Genomic DNA, 14,826 nt, shown 5'->3' with positions numbered 1-14,826 from the left:
TGAACTAAACAAGCTTACCGGTGCAGAGTGTTCTGAAGTTTTCACAGGTTTTTGGGCATACATCACTGTACAATTCAAAGATTATTCTTCCAGCAGGAACACCATCAATGTCCACATCAAAGAAACATCTTTTTCTAAGAGCCATCTGAAAAATTTAAAGAAGAAAAATAATTCAAGTGAATCTGAACTGTGATGAAAATTGCTTTAAAGTATCTAATTACATGTTACCAAAGGGGACTGATACAAACAGAATGGGCAACATCCTGAATAAAATTTTGTATCCCTTCTTTACCATGTAAATAAATGGAATGATGAGAAAGGGATACCAGATACAGTGAACCTAAATAATGAGTACATGTGATTCTCCCACCTACCCATGAGGCTTATACAACTTGACACTAGAAAACCTTAAAAATAATTATCAATTAATTCATAAGGTATTTTTAATTAACCACTTCAATATGACTCAAATTTTTGCGTGCAGCATTGGCTGCCATATGTAATTTCCATCACACTACTTGTATTATAAAATATAAAGTCACTGCTGTATTACTCATTCTCTTTTACTCTGAGTAATGATAAATGCAGAAAATGTGATCAAATCAGTTCACAGAATCTGGAGGTAACTCGTGTACAATTACAAATATATATATATATATATATATATATATATATATGTGTGTATATATATATATATATGCATATATATATGAATGTATGTGTGTATATATATATATAATCAAGACACCACTGACGCTGGCATCCTTGTGTACACACTCACACCTCATGACATCTACATAGGTGTCATTGTACCAAAGTGGTTAAAAATGAGCAAAATAGCAATATACAGTATATGAATCAATGGGGGGGAGAGAGAGAGAGAGAGAGAAAAGTGTGGGATGCCAACATCAATGTTTCTGGCATGCTACTGGCTAGTGAGCTGACAGTAGTTAATTGTGGCACAAAATTCATTTAATATCTATTCTAATTTGTTCTCACATTCCTGCCACTTGTTCAGGTGTTTCAGCCATGAGTGTTTGTTTTGTATGTGTGTGTGAAGTTTGTGATATTTTATGAATGCCCTATATGCTACCCAAATGCCCTGCAACGGGAGAAAGTCAAGGTCCTAGACATGCTGGAGGTAGGACAAAGCACTGTTGCTGTTGACAGCCATTTTGGCTATAATGAAGGCATGATTCATCTGATAAAGAAGCAGTTGCCATCAGTGTTTCAGTTTTCTAAAACAGTACCTGTAGCTCTGGACAAGAACATCATAAGAACGAAATTTGATCTTAGTTATAATATTTACAAAATGTCCATTAAAATAAGAGTATCATTTACACGCCCCCTCCAGACATGCGTCCCGACCCACCCGAAGTCCTTCTCGCCCAAATGGCAGGCTCGCTCGGAAGAACGTGATCGCAAGGCTGCAGCCCAAGCCGCCCACACGATCCGGAGATACAACGAGCACGCCCAGCCCCTCCCTGCCCTAGGCATTGGCCAGCACATGCGGATTCAGGACCGACCGAACATCCCTCCGGTGGGACAAGGTCAGCGTGATCATGGGCTGCGGCAAGTCCAGGGACTACGGAATTCGCCTGACCCCCAGACGCTCCCCACTACAAGGACCCCATTCATAGACCTATCAAAGCTCCCTTTATGTATGTGTGCTTACAGCAACTAAATGCCCATGGGCATTTGCTCTGTAGACCTCTTGGGTACTTGACGTGCCCCCTTTGTACGCATAACCTACCGATTAATAAATCCACAAACTGCACCATCTGTTTCACTGCTGCCCCTTGCAACCATGGTGCAACTCCATTGCCACACACTTTAATCATTCAAACATGGATCAAGATGAGCCCAAGAAAATACAAGCTAGAATAAGCATTCCACAACTTCCTGTAACACTGGAACAGCATTGCAAATGATGATAAGGATGAAAGTGTTTAATGAATTGATGCTTGTATGCCAGCTCTTGATGCTAAAATTCGGTCATTGACATACATATACCAAAGGCTTTTTCCCCCTACACGGGGGGTAGCCAAAAAGAAAAAGGTATAGATCCCACTCCCACCCATTCCATTTCTTATCATTCCACTCCCCTCCACCCTCCCTCATATCTTGGCACCTCCTGGATGACGGGTCATCCCTCCATCCTGTCCACTGCCCTGGGTCAGAAGCAGTGTCGCAAGACACAGCACATCCACAGCAAGGCTGCTTCATAAATTCGGCGATGCCCCCTCTCCATCCCCCCATGGAGAAAAGGAGAAATCCCTTAGGCTGCGTCAAATTTTTTCTCATACATACTTCCTCATCCCCCACCCCCTCTCCCTCATGCATCATCTATACACAACCCCTCTCCATTTACCCCTATCTTCTGTCCTCTTCCTCCACAGACATTCCTCTCTTTTGTAATGCCCCTTTCACCCCATCCATCCATCTCATCCTAGGACGCCCCCTCATATTCACTCCTTCCACATTTCTTTTACTTATCTTTTTTCACTCATTCTTTCCATGTGTCCAAACCATCCCAATACTCTTTCATCAACCCTATCTCATTGACATACCAAGAAAATGTATTCTAACCAGCTGCATCACTGTGCTCCAGCCTAATGAAGATATCACAAAGAAAATAATCTAGAACTCATCATGGGTAGCTGATATAATTCCCCTTGTGTCCACTCTGAAAAGAGCATTTGCATCAAGAGCCAAAGAAAGTGAAAAAGTTGAGGAGATGAAACAAACCAAGTCAGGAATCTACAAGAGGTTGATTTTGCAAAAAAAAAAAAAAAAAAAACAATGACTTGTGTAGTCATAGCTATGTTTTAGGACCCCAGATAGAATTCCAAAATTTTCAGTTCTCAATTAAAGTCACCAACGGTAGACAACGTGAAGAAATTAAGAAAAGCAGGTTTGATATAGTTGAAGCTAGAAAAACAAAGTCTAAACCTTCTACATCTACAGGTAGTAGCATCACTACTGCCAAGGCCATGAATGCTTTTCTTTCTTCTGGTAGTGACAGTGAAGATGAGCAGTTCTCCCCACTGGCAATAACAACTATCAAAATGTGCCTTAAAGAGAAATGCATTGGACCTGACAAAGATTCTCTTCCATGGTGGAAGACCCATGCAGATACTTATCCTGATCTTTTTCATTTAGCAAGATCTTACATTGCTTTTCCACCATCAAGTGTTGCCAGCAAATATCTATTTGGTGGTGCTGGACTGGTGTATGATGAAAAACAAAGCAGGACGAGTGGTGAGAGAGCCAAGAAGTTACTATTTCTGAAACATAACCTGCTCATCATTAATTTCAATTACTGAACCTACTGTCCCCATCTGGGGTATTGGCTGCATGTTATTGTGGGGTTAAAAGCTGCTCAGTAGCATGCAGCTGATACTTAGGTCTTTATGGGTACCCCTATAGACTGGAGATACACATCCTTTTGTCTGTGGTAAAGGAAGTCTGTTCATAGAGAAATGACATTTTACTATACTGTGACTGTCCCTCCATTATGCTGTTCCCCTACTCTTGTTACTGTCCTGTACCACTTCTTTGAACAATCATTTTCATATTTCACTGAACTCTGTGGTGGGGAAAAAAGAATACTGGCACCAAGTCTTTGCACTTGAGTCATAAAAGCTGACAAAAATGAGATGGGGATAGGACTAGGCATCCTTCTCCCTGCAGCACCAAAACATAAGAGAGTCTGGGAGTTTTCTAATCAGAAACCTAAGGTTTTGGTCTTTTAATGTGCATGGATGTGGTACAGATGAGTGTGAAAGGGAAGAGATAGGCAGTATGCTTGTGAGAAGAAAGATGGATGTATTGCCACTGAGTGAAACCAAGTTAAAAGGGAGGGGCGAGTTTGAGTTTGGGAGTGTGTCAAGAGTGAAGAGGGGATGAGGGAGAGAAGGGATGGCTTTACTAATAAGTGAAGAGCCACAAACATAAGGTGGAGTGGAAGGTTTCTTCAGTTTATGTGGATGAAGGTGAAACTGGTGAGGGAGATGTGGGTTTTTGTAAGTGCATATGGGCCTGTTAGTGAGAAGACTGAAGAGGAAAGGGAGGCTTTCTGGATAAATTTAAACAAGTGCATAGAGGGTTCAGGGAGAAATGTCAATGTAGTGGTCTCGGGAGACCTTAATGCTTTTGTAGGAAATGAACCAATAGAGGGAGTGGTTGGGAAGTGTAGAATTCTAGGAAAAAATCATGTAGAGTTGATGGTAGATGTGTATAGAGAGCTGATGATAGCAAATACAGTGTTTAGGAAGAAAGTCAGGCATAAGTACACATGGAAGAGGGTGGTAGATTGGACTGTAATGGACCATTTTGCAAACTTTGAGTATGCGTAATGGTCTGTGTTTTTGGGACCATGTGATATCTTGTTCACAAAAACTGTACAGGAGAAAGCAACTAACTAAAAACCTTCAGCCTCACCCATGCAATAGCCACGTGAAACAAAGCTGGTCAGTGTGTGATAGTCCTTCAGTGGATTTTTTTTTTTTGTGTTGTTAGACATTTTCATCATCAAATAATCATATTAAAAATTCTTTAGATAATTATTCAAATTGAAGTAAATGCGTATAAACTAGACAACCTTATTATATAGACGACTGTCATGCAGCATAGTGACCCTGTGTGAGGTCATTTGGATTACACCTCTCTTCCCCTTCATCAATCGCCCTTTGTACCTCCCATCATCTCTATTATTATCTATGTGTTCCTTCTGGTTATCTCATGTGCCTTGAAGATGTCTTGATGAATAAAATTTGGTCATCCATCAGCCTTATTTCCCTGAGATTATTCACACATGATAAAATGTTAAGAGTTGACAAACAAATTAATTAACAATTAGTGCCATCTCACAAATTATGAAACATGACAAATGAAACAATTAAAATTTCACTATCAAAATTTAATTTCAAATCCTCATCAAAGCTAACAAACAAGTTCAATATTAACATTTTTCGATTCCTGCAGCTTTAGCAATATACCTAATCAATGCTGTGTTGTGTGGTTATGACACAATTCCATCTAATGTCACAGTTTATAAACTGTCACTGACCTCCAAGATGGTGACACGGTCCTCAGCGTCAACCTGGTTGACAGCCCTAAATTCAAATTCTGGGGCCAATTCTGATCTAAAATCACATAAGTACTTTCACAGATTACTGTATATTATGTAAACTGACAGAATAACCAAAATTTGGAAGAGAATAACTGGGTTGTTGGCACTTTGGGGTGGGTTGTCAGCCTTCATGGCTAGGTCATGTTTTAGAATTTATGCAGTTTCATCTCGCCCACAATTTTTTTGTGAAATGTATGTTTTGTCTCTATTCAAACAAGCCAAACCTGACCTACCCTAAAAAACCTAAACCTAACAAATTGCTGTGTAAGTGATCGAGACGAAAATGATAAAATACAATTTTTCTTATCATACTATTTCTTCCAGTGCACATATTCTTTGCAAATTTGCATCCATCTTTTGTCTGATTAGTAATTGGCCCTAACTGCTTCAGTATTTCATCAAACACTAAAATTTACTAAACATCTGCTCATCTAAAGCTATACTTTCACATGATGATGATACATGTTGATGTACCCTTATACTACAGGAGTGGGAACATACATCAATACCAAAAAATATTAGTTCAGTAGCTACTTCATGTAATGCTATACAAAAATGGGTTATCAGCAACTGCAAAAAAACTTGTTTATCTATTTTCACTGTCCAATGATAATGAGGCATGGTTTCCTGAAGCCGCATTTGCATCAAACATGCCACAAGTTAGATAGTAGAGGGAAAAACAACAGATACTTTCTAAAAACTTAAATACATGGAAGAAAATGCCTTTCACGATCTCAGCGAGACTATTCCAGGACCACAACAAATACAGCAAAACCTCGTTCCCACACTTCTTATTTTCAGAACCAAAACTGCAAACAAAATTTGTGCATACATCGATTTACATCACGAGATTGTAGTGATGTTCAATGAAACTATCCACTTGTCGTGTACTGCCTTACAACATACCGTAAAGGATCATTATACTATTAACTATACTCTCTACCTAACTAAGGTAAAGGTTAAGTCAGCTTCACACATACAGTATACACGGTTTTTACTTAAAAACTGGGCACACAAAAAGATGCGTTACCTTTGATGGAATGGGGATCTGTCCAGGATATTCAAAATTTTCAATGTTGTCTTTATACCTTCAATAAATGAACCAAAACACTAAAAAGAAACGATAGTTTTGTTTCAATGTACGGGTCTACATTACCCAGTACCAACGCACGCGCACGTCTGATTTCTATTGTTCAAACGATTTAGAATGAAAATAATTAGGGTTGAATAAATATATTATATTTTGTATATTATTCTATTACATGCATACAAAATATTTACAAATGATATATTATGTTACTCATTTGTATAACCTATTATTTTTACATGCAAAAAAAAAAAAAAAGTCTAAACAGAACGCCCTCTACGAATTTTCATCTGCTTAACTGTGACGTCATAGCTAAACAAAATAGCTACGTGCATAGAAATGGACTTCTCCAAGTCCAAATAAAACAACAAAGAGCGAAGTAGACTTCATATTAGATGAGAGCAAGAGCGTTAGTAATGTTACAGTAAAAAATAAAGTCAACGTAGTGACCCCAGAATGGCAGGTTGCACAGCTAAATTCACTTTCAGAACCGAGAGAAATATACTAGTTTTAAAAAAGAAAATGAACCTTGCAAAGGTTAAGGATAATAATAAGAAATTTAAGTTAGATATTAAAAATAGATTTCAAGCTCTAAGAACTAACGATGACACCGTCGAAGATATGAATTAAAATTTAGTGAATATCTTTGGGGAATCGGCAGAGAAAGTAGAAAGTACAAAAAATATTAGAGAAAACAAATACTCCAAAGCTACAAATAACCTAATTAAAAGAAGAAGGACCATACAGATTAAAAGTGGGAGAGACGAAATAGAGACAAGCTTATCAACAAAAGGCAGAAACCAGAGAAAAGAATGAGAAAATGGATGAGAAAAAGGAAACTATTTGGAAAGGTAAAATCAAAGACTATATAAGAAAAACTATCAAAGGTACCGAGCGCAGACATGCTTTAAGACGGGTTCTCATTAGAGGAGAAATTCACTCCCAGGGGGGAATTTTGGGCTGTCTGGGGGTGAATTCTGACCACAGTAAGTTTATGGGGGTGAGGAAAGCAATTGTAGGTTTTGGCCTATCTGGCCTGTCATCTGGGCTGTCATCTGGCCTGTCACCTGTGCTGACCCAAGTTAATCTTAGGATTAGAAAATGTTGGCCTGTTAAGTAGTTCATAAAAAAATTACTTTTATTCAAGTTTTATATATCCATCAATATTTTCAATTTGCATATTTGTAAAACTTCATTATAAAATTGTAAATGTATACATCCTAATTTGGAAAAAAAAAGTAAAAGGATTTTTAGTAATATTTGCATATTATTTAGAATGCATCTTTTGAAACAGACAATCTTGGAAAGCAGGGGGGGGGATGACATTCTGACAAATGGTAAAAGGGGTGTATGGGCCAAGGCTGAGAACCCCTGCTTTCGGAAGATAGCAAATGATATGTTTGATAAATAGAAATGGAGAGATAATTAAATGCAGAGACAGAATTGTAAAAAGAGTAGGTTTTCCCCAAGAGCTTTACCCGTCAAAGACCGTAGTTGAATCAATAAATTCATATGTAGACGGTTTTACTGTACCAAAGATTACAAACGAAGTAGAATTTGCTCAAAAAATATGAAAAGAGGAAAAGCATATGGGGAAGGTGGTATATCGATAGATCTTTTGTAAGACACAGAGATAGAATATCATATTGATTTAGCTCAGTTGTACACCCAGTGCTTACGTGAAGAAAACGTTCCTGAATCCTGGTGCAATTCTAGTGATTTTACTTCATAAAAAAGGAGACCAGAAGGACTTTAGTAACTACCGAACAATTAGCTTGATATCAAACGTGAATAGATTATTCTCCAAGATCCTTACAAATAGACTAAGCCAAGTTTTATAAGGAAACCAACCGAGAGAAGGCAGGCTTTAGAAGCGGATATTTGACTCTAGACCACTTGCAGGCGATGAAACAACTAATCGAGAAAACGACGGAATACAATATACCTCTGTTTATCTTTTGCAGATTACGAGAAGGCCTTTGACTCGGTAGAACAAACAGCAATACTACTCGCTACACAACCAGGGTACATATGAACAGATTGTAAGGGTTCTAGAAAAGATTTATGCGAAAGGTACCGCTGTAATTTGACTACATAAAGATACAGAAAAGATAAACATCGGGAAAGGAATACGACAAGCCGATGCAATAAACACGAAAGTTAAAAGTAAGAGATTATAATCGATGGTGAGTCTTGAAAAAGTTGAAGAGTATGATTATTTAGGCCAGATGGTAAAAGTGTCCCAAGATCATGACAATGAAATAAAATGACGTATTACAAGTGGTTGGAAAATGTTTGGTAAGTACCAAGGTCTAAGTAAACAGGTCTAACCGCTGGAGCAGTTCTGCGCAGCTTCTGACGTCATTTGGATGCGTCCATTTTCTCTTTGTGATACACTGAAGAAAACTGTGAAACGCCAAGGAAGACAGGAACTATAATATTTTATATATTATATATATTATATATTCATATATATAGACAGGAACTATAATATTTTATATATATATTTTATATAATATTTGTCAGAATATAACTAATTGAGTGGAGCGGTGCGAGCGAAGGCGACGTCATTTTCGAACGACGGACCAGCTTCAACTGACAGCTATAGGACCCGCTAACCCCACTTTGAACAGCCAGGTGACGTTCACGGGCCCGCTGCGCCAACTCCCTCGAAATTCGGTCGGAAGTGGTTAGACCTTATATTCTTAGATCTTGGTAAGTACAATAAGATCCTGAAAGGCCCTCTATCTTTACGTTTGAAACGTAAAATTTGCAATCAATGCATTCTGCCAGCAATAATCTACGGGTATGAAACTTGGAAAATGACGAAGGCGATGGAGACAAAGTTAAGGACTGCACAGAGGAGAATGGAGAGATCAGTGATGGGAATAACGCTGAGAGACCGAAAGAGAGCAATTTGGACGAGAGAGCAGACTAGGGTGAAATATATTGTGGAGGCGGTAAAAGAGAGGAAGTGGAATTGGGCAGGTAAGTTAGTGCGAACGACTGATGAGCAATGGAGCAAGTGTGTTACTGAGTGGACACCACGTGATGGGAAGCGTGGAAGACATAGATCAGAGGGTGGAGAGACGAGATGGAGAAATTTGCAGGAGTGACGTGGCAAATGTTGGTGCGGTCGTGTGAATCATGGAATGCTATGAATGAGGCCTTTACTCAGCAGTGGACTCAGGAAGGATGACTGATTTGATTTGATTGTTATTTACCTTATGTACCGGTCAATAGGTACCGACGAGGGTAGCCAGACCGTGCTAAGGTGGTTGTTCGTAGTTGTAAGTCGTTGAAGAGGATAGGTAGCAATGCTGTGGAAGGATATCAAAGACAAGAAAAAGACTCAAAGTTTCTAATAGAGATGCTTGAAAAATGTATGCAATTGGATGCTAACAACATTAGCACACACAATGTCATTGGACTCGGTGGGAATGGAAAGAATGCAAACAGCCTTAGACCAATATTGGCAGGTTTTGATTCACCTAGAGTGAAGGAATGCGATGCTGCGAGAGAGGAGTTAACTCATCGGGAACAAGGACTATGTGCATGTGGCGTTACACGACATGATTAAATCACAGAGAAATAAAGACAACTTGTAGAAGAGGCCAAAAGAGAAGGAAAATGATGACAAGTCGGGAAACTACATCTACCGGGTGAAAGGCCCTTTAGGTAAAAGAAGGATGGTAAAGATAAAGAAAAGAATAATTAAATTGCTGGTATACAGATGCAGATTTTTTGAAGAATAAGGTATCAGAGTTGAAAGTTAGAATATAACAGTCAGAAAACAAACCGGACATTATTATGATAAATGAAGCCAAATGTCGAGATATAAGCTAACGAAGAGGAAATAAAATTAGATGGTTACAACTAATCCTCAAATATTGATGATGAACAAGAAAGAAATGTTGTCCTTTATGTAAGATCAGTTATAAAGAGTAGAGAAGTAAACCTAGGGTTGTGTTACAAGGAATCTGTGTGGATTTTGATACAACTTCTGGGTAATGATGAGCTGTTGATTGGATGTGTTTATCGAGGTCCAAGTAGTGGCCATGAAAATAATACCAATTTAAGAAAACTCAGAGAAGGCACCTGCAAAGAACTGAACACACTTGCTGGTAACTGTCCAAGAATAGACTGGATTAACTGGAAAACATCAGTGACACGTGGCACTAGTTGAAGAATCTCTGTTGAACACTGCTAGATGTACGAATATACATGTGCCAACGCGTCATGAAACCAAGAGGAAGAGGATCAGAAACCTCAAATCTTTTAGACCTAGTTTTAACAAATGAAGAAAGCAGTCGTGGGCGTTGTGATAAGTAAAGCGATAATATCGCTTTAACCGGAAATTTATCGTTTATCGCAAGACCGGTAGATGGCCTCTTTCGTCGACATGGTTTACTAGTGCACTGCTAACCCTGTGGTGTCTTACATCTGCTCGGTGTTCTTTTAATCTGGTGATTAAGCATCTGTTAGTTTCACCGATGTATTTCCTATCACATCCACCGAACGGGATTTCGTATACTACGCTGTTTATATTTAAGGTTGGGTATTTTTTCTTGATTATAAGGTCCTTCACTTTTGTACCTGTAGAAGTCGCAAGACGAATGTTGGAGGACGATAAGATTTTGTCTAGGTCTCTCGTTAGAATGGAATTTGGGACCACCCAATACGTAGTGTTGGAGTTTTCTCTTTTGCTGCGTAGTATATTACGGGCCTTCTCCTCCAGGGTGCAAAGTAATCCTTTGGGGTATTTGAGTCCTTCAAAAGTCGTTTTTATCATTTTAATTTCATCCGCTAAAAATTCGTCACTGCAAATACGAAACGCTCTTAAGAACAGGCCTATCACTACACCAGTCTTTGTCCTCTTATCATGTGCACTGTAGTAATGAATGAAGTAATTTTTATTTGTCGGTTTCCTGTAAACTTTGAATTTAACGCCACACCCTGACCTTATTAATACGGTGTCTAGAAAAGGTAGCTGTCCGTCTATCTCACTTTCGATCGTGAATTGGATGTTAGAATTCACACTATTTAGATTAGATAATAAGTTTTATATTTTTGTATTGTAGTGGGTAGTCACTAAAACATCGTCCACGTATCTTAGCCATACAGTATCTTCAGATATCATGCGGAGAAAAAACTTGTTTTCTAACATCTCCTTATATAGTGAGGCCATAACTGCACTGAGGGGAGAACCTATCGCTAAACCTGCATGTTGGCGGTATTCTTCACTGTTAAATTAAAAAAACACCGAACCTGACGTGCATGGATATTAATTTCTTGTAATCGCGTTTGCACACGGGTAATTCATTATCATCGAACATTTCCAGTACTTCCTCTACTGCTTCTAGGGCTCCATCAATTGAGACGTTCGTAAAAAGACTTTTCATGTCAAAACTCACCAATTTCTTTGCCCTAAAATTGGTGAGTTTTCAGAGCAACCTAAGGTGGTTATGCAATCACTTAATAAATTACTTCCTTCCATTATAAAAGCGGATGACTTGCCACAAACCCGCGCAGCATCATAGATGCTACCTGAAGTGTCATGCCCATGTTCCTTCACTCCACCCCTCTCCTCTTTATATATGTATTTTCCCTTGATTTTGTATTCCGCTGAAGAGGATCACAGCCAGTGATCGAAATATACGGAAATCGTTATTTCCTTTCTTTTCTTAAGTCCAATCAACAGTGGGTTTTTAGTATATATATATATACATATATATATATATATTTATATATATATATAATTTTTATTCAACCACAAACAACTTTTAATTCCATGCCATCGCAATCGAGACTGAAGAATCGCTCCATATATAGTGAGGCCATAACTGCACTGAGGGGAGAACCTATCGCTAAACCTGCATGTTGGCGGTATTCTTCACTGTTAAATTAAAAAAAAACACCGAACCTGACGTGTATGGATATTAATTTTCTTGTAATCGCGTTTGCACACGGGTAATTCATTATCTCTCTTGATAGCGCATTGGTTTAAGTCACTGTAACTTTGTTACGGGTTAGCTGGGTTCGAATCCTCGGCTCGTCCACGTTTCAATTTCCAACAAAATGTCTCCATCGAGCGATTCTTCAGTCTCGATTGCGATGGCATGGAATTAAAAGTTGTTTGTGGTTGAATAAAAATAAAAATATCAATTGATCGCTGGGAACCATTCAGTGTAGATGGATATATATAATATATATATATATATATATATATATATATATATATATATATGGATTGACTAGATAAACACCATATGAGGACGGAGCCTTTATTTGTACGACGTTTCGCTTATTACAGCTTTTTCAAGTACAAGTTGAGATACAAATGCTTGAGATTAAATAAGGGGAAAGGAGGGAACGGGGAGAGAAAAAGGGGGGGGGGAAGGAAGAGGAGGAGGAGGAGGAGGAGGAGGAGGAGGAGGAGGGTGGGGGGGATTGGACACTGGGAAAGGATGAGAATGCTGGCCCAAACGTCCGAGAGCGAAATGTCCACAAAGGGTGGTTTAAATATTTAATATTTTTGCTGGCCATGGGTATTAGGGGAATAATGTGAGGAGATATGTTAAACATGCCCCTGTTTTGTTCAATAGTGTTCGTTCCTTGAATGATTGCTGCTTCTAAACACTTCCTGCGGATTTTGTCTGGTTCCCGCATCAGCAGCTCTGCATTCTTCCAGTCCATAAGATGGTTTTCCTTGTTTCTATGTGTCACACATGCATTGGTGGTGACATCATGCCTGACGTCATAACGGTGTTCACGTATTCGTGTATTCAGGTCGCGTGACGTTTCTCCGATGTAAACTTTATCACATCCTGAACACGGAATACGATAAACACCGGCTTTGGTGCCCGGTGTCTGGTTGTTGTGTGTTTCCGTCTTCGTGATGTCTTTTATTGTTCTGCTTGTCTGGCACACTATTTCCAAGTTGGTGGTTCTTAAAAGACGTGTCAGGTTGGTGGCAACGTCGCCGGTTGGCAACACGAGACGTCTAGTTGTGCTGTCCTGCTGCCTACGGCTTTCCCGAATCTTAGCGGCCTGCTGTTTGCAATTATCTAAAAGAAACTCTGGAAATTTTAGTGTTAAAAAGGTCTCTTTAATAAACCTGCACTCTTCTTCTAAGTATTTTGCACTACATATCCTAAATGCCCTAAGGATAGGTTTTTTCCTTAGGGCATTTAGGATATGTAGTGCAAAATACTTAGAAGAAGAGTGCAGGTTTATTAAAGAGACCTTTTTAACACTAAAATTTCCAGAGTTTCTTTTAGATAATTGCAAACAGCAGGCCGCTAAGATTCGGGAAAGCCGTAGGCAGCAGGACAGCACAACTAGACGTCTCGTGTTGCCAACCGGCGACGTTGCCACCAACCTGACACGTCTTTTAAGAACCACCAACTTGGAAATAGTGTGCCAGACAAGCAGAACAATAAAAGACATCACGAAGACGGAAACACACAACAACCAGACACCGGGCACCAAAGCCGGTGTTTATCGTATTCCGTGTTCAGGATGTGATAAAGTTTACATCGGAGAAACGTCACGCGACCTGAATACACGAATACGTGAACACCGTTATGACGTCAGGCATGATGTCACCACCAATGCATGTGTGACACATAGAAACAAGGAAAACCATCTTATGGACTGGAAGAATGCAGAGCTGCTGATGCGGGAACCAGACAAAATCCGCAGGAAGTGTTTAGAAGCAGCAATCATTCAAGGAACGAACACTATTGAACAAAACAGGGGCATGTTTAACATATCTCCTCACATTATTCCCCTAATACTCATGGCCAGCAAAATATTAAATATTTAAACCACCCTTTGTGGACATTTCGCTCTCGGACGTTTGGGCCAGCATTCTCATCCTTTCCCAGTGTCCAATCCCCCCACCCTCCTCCTCCTCCTCCTCCTCCTCCTCCTCTTCCTTCCCCCCCCTTTTTCTCTCCCCGTTCCCTCCTTTCCCCTTATTTAATCTCAAGCATTTGTATCTCAACTTGTACTTGAAAAAGCTGTAATAAGCGAAACGTCGTACAAATAAAGGCTCCGTCCTCATATGGTGTTTATCTATTCAATCTTGTCGGCAGACTGCCACTTTTAAGCATATATATATATATATATATATATATATATATATATATATATATATATATATATATTATATATATATATATATATATATATATATATATATACATACATACAGGGTGGGCCACAAAAAGAGGGACAAAAATAAATTCATATTTTCTAAGAAAATAAAATTTTCTTTCTTATTTTCAGGTGAGGTAGACAGAAGACCTGCAAGTTTTGTCTGGCAGCAGGATGGACCACTACGATCACTTTTCAATGGAAGAGAGGACCAGGATTGTGGAGCTGTATTTTGCAACTAAGCCGCCTACACTGGTTCAAAAACGGTTTCGACGCGAACATCCTGAGAAGAAAATTCCACATCGTCATACTATCACACGCTTGGTGGAAAAGTTCAGAAACACTGGAAGTGTGATTAACAACAACAAAGGCCATTGTGGTCCAAAAGTCACAGCGAGGACGCCAGCTAACATTAAAGACGTCAGGGACCACTTGCAACAGTCGC

At 39.1% G+C, this 14,826-nt stretch overlaps 2 protein-coding genes across 3 annotated transcripts in view; one reads left to right on the top strand and one right to left on the bottom strand.

Moving 5' to 3' along the window:
* Moca-cyp (nuclear cyclophilin protein Moca-cyp) overlaps positions 1-6,323 on the bottom strand; it is a 60,788-nt gene extending 54,465 nt beyond the window's left edge. For both annotated transcript variants that reach the window (XM_076210131.1, XM_076210132.1), the window contains exons 1-2: positions 6,165-6,323; positions 19-145 (exon numbers count right to left, since the gene is read on the bottom strand). In XM_076210131.1, coding sequence (XP_076066246.1) covers positions 19-145 — 127 coding nt within the window. In that variant the 5' untranslated portion in view covers positions 6,165-6,323. The remainder of the gene's footprint in view (positions 1-18; positions 146-6,164) is intronic.
* An 8,232-nt stretch (positions 6,324-14,555) lies between these two features.
* LOC143040126 (uncharacterized) overlaps positions 14,556-14,826 on the top strand; it is a 525-nt gene continuing 254 nt past the window's right edge. The window contains exon 1 of the mRNA XM_076210820.1: positions 14,556-14,826. This exon is cut by the window's right edge and continues 254 nt beyond it. Coding sequence (XP_076066935.1) covers positions 14,556-14,826 — 271 coding nt within the window.

This window comes from Oratosquilla oratoria, chromosome 27 (genome assembly GCF_046742065.1).
Source record: "Oratosquilla oratoria isolate Oo_2021 chromosome 27, ASM4674206v1, whole genome shotgun sequence".
Classification (NCBI taxonomy): Eukaryota; Metazoa; Arthropoda; class Malacostraca; order Stomatopoda; family Squillidae; genus Oratosquilla; species Oratosquilla oratoria.
This window is presented reverse-complemented; position numbering and strand designations above follow the sequence as displayed.